General features: G+C 45.0%; 1 protein-coding gene across 6 annotated transcripts; it reads right to left on the bottom strand.

Annotated features, from left to right (window-relative positions):
• Positions 1-3,404: 3,404 nt before the first annotated feature.
• raver1 (ribonucleoprotein, PTB-binding 1) lies at positions 3,405-12,915 on the bottom strand. Of its 6 annotated transcripts, none has more exons than XM_068728073.1 (15): positions 12,589-12,915; positions 11,566-11,632; positions 9,573-10,042; positions 8,188-8,379; positions 7,948-8,068; positions 7,758-7,858; positions 7,545-7,616; positions 6,948-7,020; positions 6,425-6,612; positions 6,261-6,342; positions 6,010-6,152; positions 5,796-5,867; positions 5,581-5,715; positions 5,398-5,463; positions 3,405-5,276 (listed from the first exon to the last, which is right to left on the bottom strand). In XM_068728073.1, the coding sequence occupies exons 1-15, from the start codon at positions 12,913-12,915 to the stop codon at positions 5,130-5,132; spliced, it is 2,256 nt and encodes a 751-aa protein (XP_068584174.1). In that variant the 3' UTR covers positions 3,405-5,129. The 6 variants fall into 6 exon arrangements, with proteins under 6 accessions (XP_068584174.1, XP_068584177.1, XP_068584175.1 ...); XM_068728076.1 differs by having other exon boundaries at positions 6,010-6,139; positions 6,245-6,342; positions 6,948-7,017; XM_068728074.1 differs by having other exon boundaries at positions 5,793-5,867; positions 6,948-7,017.
• Between the last annotated feature and the right edge of the window lie 330 nt (positions 12,916-13,245).

Below are 13,245 nucleotides of genomic sequence, written 5' to 3'. Positions count from 1 at the left end.
ATGAGATAAGAGGAACGAGAGCTGGGGGATGTGGGACAGAAGACATGATTCAGGACGACGAGGTTCTATGAGTGTTTTGGTGGAAAGATGTCAGGATTCCACATTACCTCGCTGGTGCTTTGCTTTGAATAACCTCTGGTGATAGTGTTAATCAGCCTGTTTAAGCCAGGTTCATTCTACTACTGACATCAATATCTGGATTACAAGCAGCTCCAGATTTTCCCTTCCTCATTTCAGAAACCAGGTGTGTTGTTTCAGTGCATCAGAACAATAACACTGCGCTGGGAAACTTAGCTTTTATTTCCCCATAATAATAACCAGAAGTGGTTATCTTATCTTGTCGTGCCTGTGTCACGCTGATATACAATTACACAGAGGATCGACTGGAAAAGATGAAAAAGAAGAGCGTAACAATAGCCAAGCTTATTTCAGGGGGATAAGGGCTCGTGTTCTGGCTTGGAATTGAAATCCCTGCTATAATATAATCTTGTCTGGGTGTATAAACAGGAGCACCTCACCGTCTCCTCAGACTTGCAGCTTTCTCCTGGATGTTGGACTGTTTTATAGACTGTTTGTCACCGGGGGGAGTGGGCTGTTTTCTATGACTAATCCTGCTATAAACAGCTCTTGTGACATACCCTCTTTCAGTTACTCTTTGTTGCTCGTATACTGAAATACAACCGTAATAAATCACGCCACATGTGAATTTTAGTGTGCGTTTTACATGTAGATTACAGTGAATCTGTATATTTTAATACACCCATTTCTACGCAACACACGGGGCAATAACAGGAGAGGGAGCATGTTTCCCTTTCAGCACACACACACACACACACACACACACACACACACACACACACACACACACACACAGTAATCTATAACTTTCCCTTGAATTGTGTGTTTGTGATAGCTGACAAATGAGGCTGCAGTGATCTGCCTTCAGAGCTCTTCCTCCTTCAGAGCTGCATTTGGGAGAATCGCAGGTTTCAGCAGCATTCACCAGCAACTGTGCAGGGTGACTGTGTGGGTGGGAATATGAAAGGCAGAAATCTAAATGTGTCTGACACAGCGTCCACCGAGCCGCGGTGGATCCCTCTGAGAACTCTGGGTAGCCTGGCTGCAGGTATGAGAACATAATTCAAGGGTGCCTGAAGCATTGCAGACAAATATTACAGAAATAACCCCAGCGGCTGGTAAAAAAAAACACAAAAAAACATTAATATAATGCCAGAAGGTCTAAACAACCACATCATTTCTTCAGTGTTCTTATTCCCATTGTCCTTCACAGATTGATGAGAAAAAAACAGGAGATATTCTCTAGATTTATTTCTGAAGTGACTCCACAGACCCAAGCACAAAGAAAAAACGTCAGAAACAATATCCACGTTGAGAAAGGGGAGTTTTATGACCAGTGTACTGCAGTGTTTTCGCCCATCGGGGGGGAGCTCCGTCAGCTCGAGGGTCAGCAGGTCCACAAGAATAGCAGCTAATCAAAACCTTTCATCCTGATGGCGGCTGAGAGGAAGAGGAGCTCTCTTCACCGCCTCTTGCCCTCCAGCACCTCAGTCTGATGGGCTCGGCGTTGCCACGCCGCCGATCAACCTGGGCAGACGACCTGAAGCTCAATCCCACATTACCTCAACGGAAGATACTGGGCCTCAAAGGATTTTTAATTAAATCTTAATGTCATTCTCAGTCTTATCAGAGCAAAGTGTATTACAGCTTGACACATTCTTCACTGTTTGCTTTTCTTCAGCAGCATGTTATTATCAGCCTTTAGAGCTGATAACTGAGACTTTTGTTTAATTATTCACTCAGGGAGAACAATTCATCCTCTCAGCAATAACATGTTTAACATTCATACACATTCACAGCAGCTGATAGAGCCACTCGATAACATGATGTAGCTGGAGTACACAGGGAGAGTCAAAAGGTTATCTAGTTATTATTAGGCATCATGTACATCGTGGAACACTAACACAACTGTGAGTGTTAGCCTCCATTTTGGACAAACAAAAGGAGACGTTGATGCACCCGTTTCTCAAAAACCCGTCTGCACGTGTGCAGGAGAAGCATTCGTTTCATGTCCGGTCACTAGTGAAATAAAGCAAAACATCAGCTGGTTGTATGTAGTCGGTTCTGGTTCATTGCTTCCATAATCGGGCAAAAAGTTCAGTGTGATGTGCCTTTGTGTAGGTTTTATTCCTCAAATAGTTTTGTTACTTTCATGCAAGCGTCAAAGTTTTGATTTATACTTTTCCTCATTGAAAGATGACAAGATTACACAACGGCAAGCCTTTTTACCATTAATAAAAATGTTACACTATGTAAGTGTTGAATAGGTCCTCTTTGAATTGATCACAATAATTTAAAGGGACAGTGTAGGATTGTTAGAGAAATTCACTCAAAGCCGATGTAAAAGTAATCATCATAGGACATTTATTCTTGCAAGAAGGAGACAGAGTTGAAACACATACAAGTCATGTATCAAGGCTGCTCAGAGGTCTGTCTCTGAGTCTCTGATATTTATACTTCGGATAACACACAAGTGCGTTTGCACAGAATCATTTGCATAAAGCTACGTGGCATGTCTTGAGCTCGTTCTTCTCCCCTTTCGAAACGTCATCTTGACACTTAGTAAGATATACAATCGCCCCCTACAGAAGGTCACAGTGACTGCTAAACGAGGAACATCTGAGATACCAAGTGTGAAGAGAGTTCACACAGGAGCCACAGACTTCACAGAGCCTTTTATGTTAAACAAGGACTGATCATTCTCAAAGTAATTTTTCTCCAACAAGGATTTAGTGATATTTAGCGGTGAGGTTGCAACCAACTGAACAACCCTCTCACTCCTTCCTTTCCAAGCGTGTTGGAGAACTACGGTGGCCTTAATGCGACAAAAAGAAAAGTCTCTCCATCTGTCTAGAGCCAGTGTTTGTTTTGTCCTTTCTGGGCTACTGTAGAAATATGTCTGACTTAGTGAAGAGGACCTGCTCTCTATGTAGATATTAAAGGCTCATTCTAAAGTAAAGAAAACAACAATTGTTGTCAGGTGATTATACAGTTATAAATATAATCCATTTCTGCAAATGGATTCCTCTAAAATCCTACAAACTGGACCACCAAACCTTTGACAAAAGGTTCTAACGTTCAACCAAAATATAATATGTAGCTCTTTTTGTATCCTGGGTTTAAAAGCAGATATTTAAATGATATTACGCAAATCTGTTAAGCGCCACTAAACTCAGCTCTGATTCCCAAACCAATTTCAAAGTCCTAATTTAAAAGGCTTAAGATAGAACTATCTTATCTTAATCACATTATTTAATTAGAACTAATTAAATAATGTGATCAACTAAAGAGGATGAACCAAGAACATTTTTTTTTTTTTTTTTTTTTTTTAAATGCAGATGTGCTAAGATTCTTTGTAAATGATGAGATCACAACATGAGTTTAAATAACATTTACTTGCTCACGTCACACACACTCGCACATACAGAGACAACCATGGAGGTACAGATGAGAAGATGGCAGTTCACAATGAATGAGCCTCATACAGTACGGCTGCATCTCTTGGTCCGTACACAACATGAGCCGTCGGCTGTGCCGTCACATCAGTCGTCCAAGCATACAGGCAAAACGACCAAAAACACGAGGAGCAGCAAATCCATTCAAAACACCAGACCAGAGGCAGGTATGATTAAAGAAAACAAAAACTTTTTGGACTCAGGGGGGAGAGAGAAAGGGGGAAAAAAAAAAAAAAAAAAAAAAAAAAAAAAAAAAAAAAAAAAATCGATCAAGCTCAACTATTTACACGGCAAAAAACACAGAAAAAAGGTAAATGTAGATGGAAGCCAACACAGGGCAGGATGATGTCACAGAGAACACTGTTACGGCTCAAGTGTAGCTGCATTTACTAGCAGAAGTCAGAGGTAATGGGTTTTCACAATCAAACTGTCAACCAGATAATTAAAAAAAAAAAGAAAAACAAGGACAGTCATGTCACTGACCAATCACCTGCCATTAGCTTCCATTAGTACCTCCCCAGACTCCAGAGATGGTAGAGGTCCACCCCACCAACCAGAGATGAGGGGTTAGGACTTCAAGACATTCAAAAATTAAACTTAAACAGGACTCACATAAACACAGAAAATATTCAACTCCTGAACATCCGAGTGAGAGGAGACTTGAAAAGGGCTTTTTTTTTTTTTTTTTTTTACAAAGAGGTGAGAACAGATTAGGATGGTGACCTCCAAGTGCATCACTGAACAACCAGTGAAGAAGAAGAAGCGACTCCGTGAACAAGCTGGAGGGTGTGGATCTAAAGACAAACGACGTGGAAAAAGGTAAGGCTTCAGAGAACATGCCAGAGCGGTAGAAAGCTTCACCGCCACGATACACAGCCAGTCATTGGTGGATGGAAAGCTGCATGTTAACCAATGAGGAGAGGCCATACAGCAAAATGAACAACCCTGTGTAGAAGAGGGGGGGGGGTACAAAAACACCATCTCAGTACACAAACTACCAAACTTTTTACATGAATTAGGAGGGCTATTTAAAAAAAAAAAAAAAGTAGAGTCTTTAGAGTAGAGCTTGTTTTTAATACTATGCTAGTCCCTTTGCCTGACGTTGTAGACAGCATCACTTTAGTGGGATGTCAAACATTCTAAAAGCAGCCTAAGGCTCTGCTGATACATCACTCAACACAGGAATAAGAATTAAAAAATGCTTAAGAGGAAATAATTCATTTGCTTATTAACCATTTTTTCTCACTGTACACGTTTTTCAACAGGAAACTAAAAGGCAAATAAAAAAATTAAAAAAAAAAAAAAAAAAAAAAAGTAAAAACTTAATTTACCAACACACTAAAATCATATATATACACACACACACACACACACACACACACACACATGCACAACAGAAAAAAATACAACCACCAAGAATTCCAATGGAGTGACAACAGTCCAGATAGCAACAGGCTGCCCCCCCCCCCCCCCCAGCACCCTCCAGGGGTCACTACCAGGAGTACACAGGAGCACCACGCCATGCAGTTCATTGGAAGAGACCAGAGGAGATGCCTTTGTGTCCTGGCTGTTGGAAGGCTACTCATCCGGCTGTGGTCAGAATATGCGCTTCCGCTTTAGGTAGGAGTCCGCGTAGTGACCACCGAGGCCCTGGGAGTGCTGGCCCACGTAGCCGCCCTCGGGGCTCGGCTCCGGAGACGGGATCAGCCGGTTGAACAAACGCTTGTGGCTACCGATGGGAGTCTAAAATAATAATAAGTGCGAACATTTATAAAGTCAATAAAGAGCAGCTTGGTCGAAAAATGTATACAAAAATTAAGACCGAATATAAAAAAGGGCAAAGACATGAAAGAGTTTCAATTACCTTCAGAGTATTGCCCAGGCCTGGTGGGTAGTTGGGGGTGTGGCTCACAGGAGGCATTCCCACAGCCTGAGGACAGATAAACAACCCTAACATTAATTATTGAACCTAATCCAACCATTACAGTTTGAAACCAAACCAGAGGTTATTTTTAAAAAGAAATAGAGTCCAAAGCTGTAGGCCTACCCGGTTGAGATGGGTGGTAGCGAGGCCACCGGTACTGGAGGCCTCGGGCCCCGAGCTGAAGTAGGAGGACATGGGGTCGCTGGGAGGGTAACTGTAGCTGGGGAAACGCTCACTGTAGTCGGGCTGACGAGAGAGCTGCAGAGACAAACGGTGTAACTACAGAGCAGCACAAGTGTGATCCAATAACATTTTTAAAAAAAAGATGCCCACACTACCTGCTGACCGAATCCTGCCAGGGATCCAGCACTGAGGTTCTCCTGCTGCTCATACAAGTGGGCCAGAGGATCCTGAGGAGAAACACCAGATCACATCAGACAGGCTACTGAATCAGCAGCAGCCACTCACTACACTGCAGATTCATCTAGTAAAGCAGCAGCAGCTGTTCAGGTCAAATACATATGGACCAAGCAGTGGAGACGTGACGGTTACCTGGTGCAGAGGAGGATATTCTGGGCTGTAGGAATCCTGGTAGCGCAGGTTGTAGTTGGGCTGAAGGCTTTGGTGCGTGTGCTGGTTGGACACATTACTTAGTGTGGGCCTCTTCCTGTAGGGGTGAGGTCTGCAGCTTCCTCCTGTAGTAGTGCAGACATGCTGACGTTTATTAGCCCGATCTCATACAGCAAACAGACTTCAGTAAGAAAATCACAACCCCAATGTGCAAAACGCAAAAAGTGCCTCACCTGAGGGGAAAACATTGTTGACACCGAGGAAGCCACTCTGGGGATGGTTCCCATCTTTGGGAGGATCTCCTAGTATGGATACCTGACAGGAGGGGGAAAGGTGAGTCATTCGTACCATTTACACTCGGGCAGAAGACGTTACGGAAATGACTCGGGGCCCTCACCCCCTGCGCTGTGAGGCCATCTGCCCCCATCATGCCACCCATCAGGGGCATGGAGAGGCCCTGCAGAGAAGGAGGGGAAGTCTGGGGGAAGGTGCACATCGCTGTGGGGGACTCCTGCTCCCTCAGCGCTCTGCCAAGTTGCATTGGCTTTAGAGGGGCCAGAGGATCAAGACCCGGGACTCCACCACCTAGAGGAAACAGATAGAGGCTCAATTGTAAATTACAACCGATGTCTCGATTGGTTGGAATACAGCTTGTTCCCGTTTTCAGATAAAATCAGTGAGTCACCTTCACAGCAAACATGTTTTTCTTCCTTTAACTTACAGATGCAGCCGAATCACGTAAATGTCAATAATCAAGCGGTATGGAATTCTACTACGTAACATTAAGACTCCTCTAGCGTTGCGACCAACATAAAGAGGAGAATCCGTGATTAACACAGATGTTTAGCATCATAGGCAAAGCAAAAAAACATGCAGTCTGTGATTCAAGGAGCGACGGCTGGAGTCGACGGATGCCAAACCTTGGGGTAGGTCTCCGAGCAGATGGACTCCCTGCTGGACAGCCAGAGGATTGTCCCCAATGAGTCCTGCCTGCTGGCCAGAGGACAGAGCAGAGTTCAGTGTCACTGGAGGGTCACACTGCAACACTCCAGCGGTTTTAAAAAAAAAAAAAAAAAAAAAAAAAAAAAAAAAAGCAGCTGCGCTACACACCAGCATGCTCAGTCAGCAGCGAGGATTACTCACCGCGTATGAAATTATGTCCTTACAGAGTGGGTATTTACACGTTCCTGTGCACAATGGAGCACACCTACTACATCACTCAGCACCACTCAAAAGTACAGCCCACACGAAAACAAGTTTGCTAGCCAGAGCTTACCCACCCAGGCATTGCGTTTTCTATCACAGAAAAAACAAAAAGTCTTAACCAGCACCTCACACAGCGATATACACACACACACACACACACACACACACACACACACACACACACACACACACACACACACACACACACACACACACACACACACACACACACACACACACACACACACACACACACACACACACACACACACACACACACACACACACACACACACACCACCGTCACTCACACAAGGCACTAGAGGGTTTTCTTTATTGTGCAGCACCTGAGCCCACAGAAGATGATTTCCCAGAAAGGCTTGCTGATGGTAAAGAGGAGAGTGGAGGGGGGAAAAAAAAGGATGTATGAACACGAGAGGATAGATGAAAACAGGCGGAGCAGCAAAGGAGGCACATGTCAGAGAGAGAGAGAGAGGGAGGGGGGGCAAGACAGGCAGCAGTACCTGCTGGGCCTTGGCCTGGTTCTGAAGGAGCAGCTGCAGCAGGGCGGCGGAGAGGGCGGGGTTGGCCAGCAGGGGCATCGTAGGGGCTGCCCCGAGGAGGCCTGCACACAAAAGGGGACATCAGGACCCACAGCACCAGAACTAACCCGACAACGAAGGCATTAATTAGGAGCTAGCGAGGACTCCTCACCTTGCTTTGGTCCCTGTGACAGTGGGTTGAGCAGCATCTTGAGGGTGGCGGGGTTGTTGAGGCCTGTAAGAATCTGCATGGCTGTAGGGTCAGGGAGGAGACCTTTACCCCTGTTCACAGCCTTGAAGGGAGAGGACACAAGTCAGGCAAATCGGCACAAGAGCAACGGTTAACTGGACACAAGAGCAACGGCTAACTCGACAGCAGCTACGGACAGCAAGTGTTTCCGATTTTACATACCATGGTTTGGGCAGCAATCAGAGCAGCCAACATGCTTCTCCCAGGAGGACCGGGGGCACAGAAGGACACCCTGATGTGTGTCCCGCCCAGCAGCCTGCCGTCAGCGAGTCGCTGAGCGTCCTCGGCCATCTCAGCGGAGGCAAACTCCAACACGGTGAACCTCCGGAAACTTGCATCTTGTCCCTGAGCCAACTGTGGGGAGGAAAAAACAAAAACACAAAAAAAAAAAAAGACACGCAATTAGCGTTCATTCGTTCTGCTTCTAAATACGAGTAGGACCGTCCCAAATACCTCTCCTTTGGCTCCGGAGCTTCAGTAGTAATCAACAGCGAATATTCAAAGCTTTGATCGGGACGCTCCATTTGGCTGCTGTATCCGGGCCTCTCTGCCCGTATAGTCGGCTAACGCTCGAGCAAGATTTTCACTTGTGTTTACCATAGCTGTGATCATTCGTTCTTGGAAAAATGTCATTGGGCTTGAAAAAGCATAAAAAATAAAATAAAAAAAAGACTAATCAACTACAGAGATCTTTTGTTGACGATCTAAAGGCACAATAATGTTGGAATGATTCCCTCACACACCTGAAATGTACTCAAATCTCTGCTCAAAAGGGACTTTTTTTTGTTCATTAATAATTTAGTGACTCCCCTAACCAAGATGGCCCTGAAGCTACTGTCTAGCATTGACGGGTTCTCATATAGCAGCTTCACATAAAGACGGATTTACAGTTTTATTTCCTTTCAGGAGAGTTCCAGATCAAATCTAAAAACGTTTACATTAACTATCTGTTGAATCTTTATAATGAAGCTCGATGTGATCTCATGATTTAATACCGTCAGGTGTTAATAGCTCATAAGCAGACCAGTACATCTAGTCAACACTAGAGCTGGAAACTAAACTGGTTCCTTAAATGATCACATGACTCTAAATCCTCACTGCTTTTGCATCAATCCTAAAAAAAAACAACTAAAAAAAAAAAACCTGGAACCAGCAGAAAAAGCACTCTGCTCGCTGTGCTAAAGAGGACACCCACCCCCACCCCCCTCTCTGGTTCCAGAAAAGCCTTCTGAATGACACCACCTGGGGGAGTCAGGTGGTCATCACCATGGAAACCAGCAATGCTCATCACTATAGAAACTTTGAGTGGCCACGGGAACGACTGGGGGTAGAGGTGAAACGGTTCAGAAAGATCAAATGTGGAATACGATTAGACAAAACGATTCAACCCTTCAGTGGCGATTCTACAGCTTCCAGATACACACGGCAGCACACACACACCTGGTGATACTTTGGTATAAACTGGTGTTGTGTTCATTATTCTTGCTGTAAAAACACACTATGGGAGATGAATCCCTCTGAAATCGTAGTAATGTGGTGGACCTGACCTGGCAGAAGACGGGCGAGTGGGTGTCAGCCAGGGCGTTGCGGAGGTCTTGGGCGGTCTGCAGGCTCGGGGGCAGGCGGTCCACACACAGGCATTTAGAGTGCAGGAGCGGGTACGTGAGGGAGCCCACCTCGGTCCAGTGGACGTACAGCATGCGGGAGCCCAGCTGCTTTCCCAGCAGCTCCGACTTGGCCCGGGCCGCGGAGTCCTTCTTCATGTACTCCACGAAGCCGTAGCCCTTGGAGTGGCCCGTGGAGGCGCTGTACACCAGGAAGCAGCGCTCCAGGTTCCCGAAGGGTCGCACCAGCTCCTCGAACTGCTGCTGGGTGAAAGCGCGGGGCAGGTTGGCGATGCACAGCAGGGCGTCCGTCGGCTGCAGCTGCACGGAGATCTCCCGGTCCCGGAGCACATGTTGGTGGAAGTCTTTGATGGCACACTGCGCCTGTTCCCCATTGAGCAGTGTCACAAAGGCTGGGGGGGGGGGGGCAGAGGAAGAGAGGCAAACAATATGGTGTGAAGTGAGGGAGTGACATTTGATAAGTCAGCGTTAAAGTCAAGATGAAACCCTTTTAGATCACATTGGAGTACCTATTTAACAATATAAGTTCACCAAAATATATATAGATTTCTTTCTATTTTTATGTCAAATTATCTTCTAAGCCCGCCCACTTTTTAGCGGACCAATCAAATGCAAAGGATTTGATTTAAAACCCTCTTGTAACTGTCATGCACAGCAGGTCTCGGGAGGGCAAACGTGGTTGTGACACTACTTTTCTTTCAACCGGTCTGATAAAAGTTAACGCTGGTGACACACACACACACACACACACACACACACACACACACACACACACACACACACACACACACACACACACACACACACACACACACACACACACACACACACACACACACACACACACACACAGAGAGAGAGCTATCTGCTCATTACTTCACTATATTTGTATAGACGATAGTGGTTTTCTCTCTTAATGTTTAGAATGTTAAATTCAGCTCCATTAAAGTCTGGATTCAACACCCTTCAGCTGTGCCTCATGTAAAGCATTGGGTCCCTTTAAAGACCCTGTAAAAAACAACACATTCCCCCAACACACTACAATGTCTGTCCCACGAATCAAAGGCATTCTACCTGACTGAGCAGCAGGGTGATGGCTTAAAAAAAAAAAAAAAAAAAAAAAAAAAAAAAAGGTCACATCTAGATACGTTTGAGTTTTAATGTTATTGGCATCCATTCTACCAATGTGACAGGCTCTTGTCGTCATCATAAATCCACATAAAAAAAAAAAAAAAAAAGGAAAAAATTGAATTACCTGCCAGAACGATTTAAATGCCACAACAGTACGGTAGATACCAGGCATATCCTCAATTTAACATCTGGCAATTTTCTGGCCCATTATTATCTGCCACTACGCAGCCGTTTCTGCTTTAGCTTTTAATGTCAGTTCTGTCAAATTGTCTATTGAGACGTCTAATGGCATGCTGATCTTTCATGCGCGTACTATCGTTAACGGGCAATTCCCCTGAATTAAGACAGCACACATTTTGGGGCATAACAAAAAAAAAAAAAGCAGGTTGATTTACATCCCTAAGAATAATTTAAAACTGATTATTTTGGTGCTTTAATTGTAGAAACTGCTTCTCTTGCTTGCATACAAATTGATGACTTTGTAAGACATTGTCACGAGTGAGGTCCTCCATTTGTCGACATGAACGGGCGACACTGCACATGACCGTTCTGTTCAATAGTCAGGAACCTTTTCTTTGTTGTGAACAAAAGCGTTTCACACTGTGAAGCAATTTATCCTCAAGAATATCGGAGCAAATAGTGAACGGCTCTAAATACAGTCAAACTAAGTCACTTGACTATCAAGTTTAAATGCTTGTTCTTTCTTCAGTTGACACTCATAGATCATCAGTCCTTTAAACTGAACATGTGATGCCCAACATGGTGGACAAGCAGTTAGACCAACCTGTGCCTTTGTATTTGTCAACAAAGCAGTACTTCAAGTCGTAGTTGCCCAACAGCTCATGGACCTCCTGTATAGAAGGAAAGAAAAGCAAAATGATTACATTCAGATATTTAAATTATTACAACATGAAAACCAGGGTATCCACATGAAACATATATATTTTGGTCATCGCATAATTAACTCATTCATGTCTACTGGGGAACTAGCAACAAGTTGCACCTGTGAGGGGTTGAGAGGTTAATAACCGACTCATTGTTGTTGGAGAAATTGCTCTGCGCTGCTTTTGACCATTCACAAACGAAACGGCGACGCTGTCTAGCATTTTCTGAAACGTTTTTTTGTCTGTACACCTTCCACCTTTTGTTGTACTGCAACTGACATCTCGAACTCCCACTGCGCGCGCCCCCCACCCACCCCATAGTGAACAATGGTACCGCCCGCAGGCCCACCGCTCCCCACGAGTCAGGCACGTTCCAAAAAAAATGTGGCATCACGAGTAAAAATCACTGGTCGTCGGTTCACCGTTAGTTTACACAAACAGACGGGCTGATGGAGGAAAAGTCCCGGTGCACCTGTTACCTTTAAATATGGAGTATAATCCCCGACATACTGACTTGTACGCTTTAATAGTGAACACAAATCATGAATAATAAAGTTTCTAAATTGTTACCAACGAGGCCGGACTGGCAGGTCATACAGGCCACAGATGACCAGTATTGACAGTTAACGTTCTCTCACCACCTGGCAGTTATTATCCCAACAACACAAACTAATTATAAACTAGTATAGTTCTCTTCAGTGGCTGCCAGTTAACCGTGTGTTAACTTTTGAATAAATTGCAGTTTAAATAAAGCAAAAAAGTCGCATCAATCAAATTTAAAAAGACAGCTAACGAGTTAAATAGCTAGCAGGCTAACGTAGGTAGCATGGCAACGCATATTGGAGCTAGGCTAACGTTAGCCAAACGACCCCGTCAATCAATCAACCTATTATTAAAACTTTTAAATGTATTTATACTCGTACCTGGTTGCTGACGTCGGAGGGCAGATTTTTTATGATTATTTTTCTACGGTTGTAAAACTCCCGGCGAGTTCTCTCCAAGCGGCTCTCGATCTCTCCGGGGCTCGGTGATGTCAGGTCCTCGTCGACCCTCCGCTGACACTCGCGGTCCGACGTCGAGTCCTCCTCGGCGGACTCGAGTTCGGGATAGCGGCGGTGGTCTCCGGACATCCAGCTCTCGTGGTCCGCAGCGGGGTCGTAGTTATCGTGGAGAGACCGAGGGGCGAAGCTGAGCCCGGTGTCTGTGCTCTCATCTCCGGCAGCTGTGCTAACAGACACGACGGCCGCCATCACTCTGTTTGGTGGAAGTTTTTATCGGTCTGGAGAACTCAGCCCGATTTGAGCAGTTTAAACAATACACACATGGCCCCAGCGCCGCTTCTCATTGGACGAGAGGGGGACGCATTCTCCATGACTACGACGTAACAGAGGGCGGGGGCGGGGCCACAAGTGCTCCCGATAAACTGCTCAAAAAAATAAAAACTTCAAGCTGGAAACAGGTTCAGTGATGCAGTAAGTCACTGGGGAACATATCACATTTCAGGGACTCTACGAAAAACCTTTTCATTTACAATCACAATTTATCTTGTCTAGGCTGGATCAGATACAAAGATTTGGACT

This window comes from Cebidichthys violaceus, unplaced genomic scaffold, assembly GCF_023349555.1.
Source record: "Cebidichthys violaceus isolate CVI_PGR_0920_01 unplaced genomic scaffold, fCebVio1.0.p SCAF_40, whole genome shotgun sequence".
Classification (NCBI taxonomy): Eukaryota; Metazoa; Chordata; class Actinopteri; order Perciformes; family Stichaeidae; genus Cebidichthys; species Cebidichthys violaceus.
Note: the sequence above shows the minus strand (reverse complement) of the source record. Positions and strands in the feature narration are given on the sequence as shown.

Excerpts from the sequence above, each read along its gene's own strand:
- raver1 (XM_068728073.1), bottom strand. The coding sequence starts at position 12,915 with ATGGCGGCCGTCGTGTCTGTTAGCACAGCTGCCGGAGATGAGAGCACA. Across the intron at positions 7,021-7,544 it reads AAAACCCTCTAGTGCCTTGT|CAGGCAGGACTCATTGGGGA; the intron begins GTGAGTGACGGT and ends TCCTCTGGCCAG. Across the intron at positions 6,153-6,260 it reads CAACAATGTTTTCCCCTCAG|GAGGAAGCTGCAGACCTCAC; the intron begins GTGAGGCACTTT and ends GCACTACTACAG.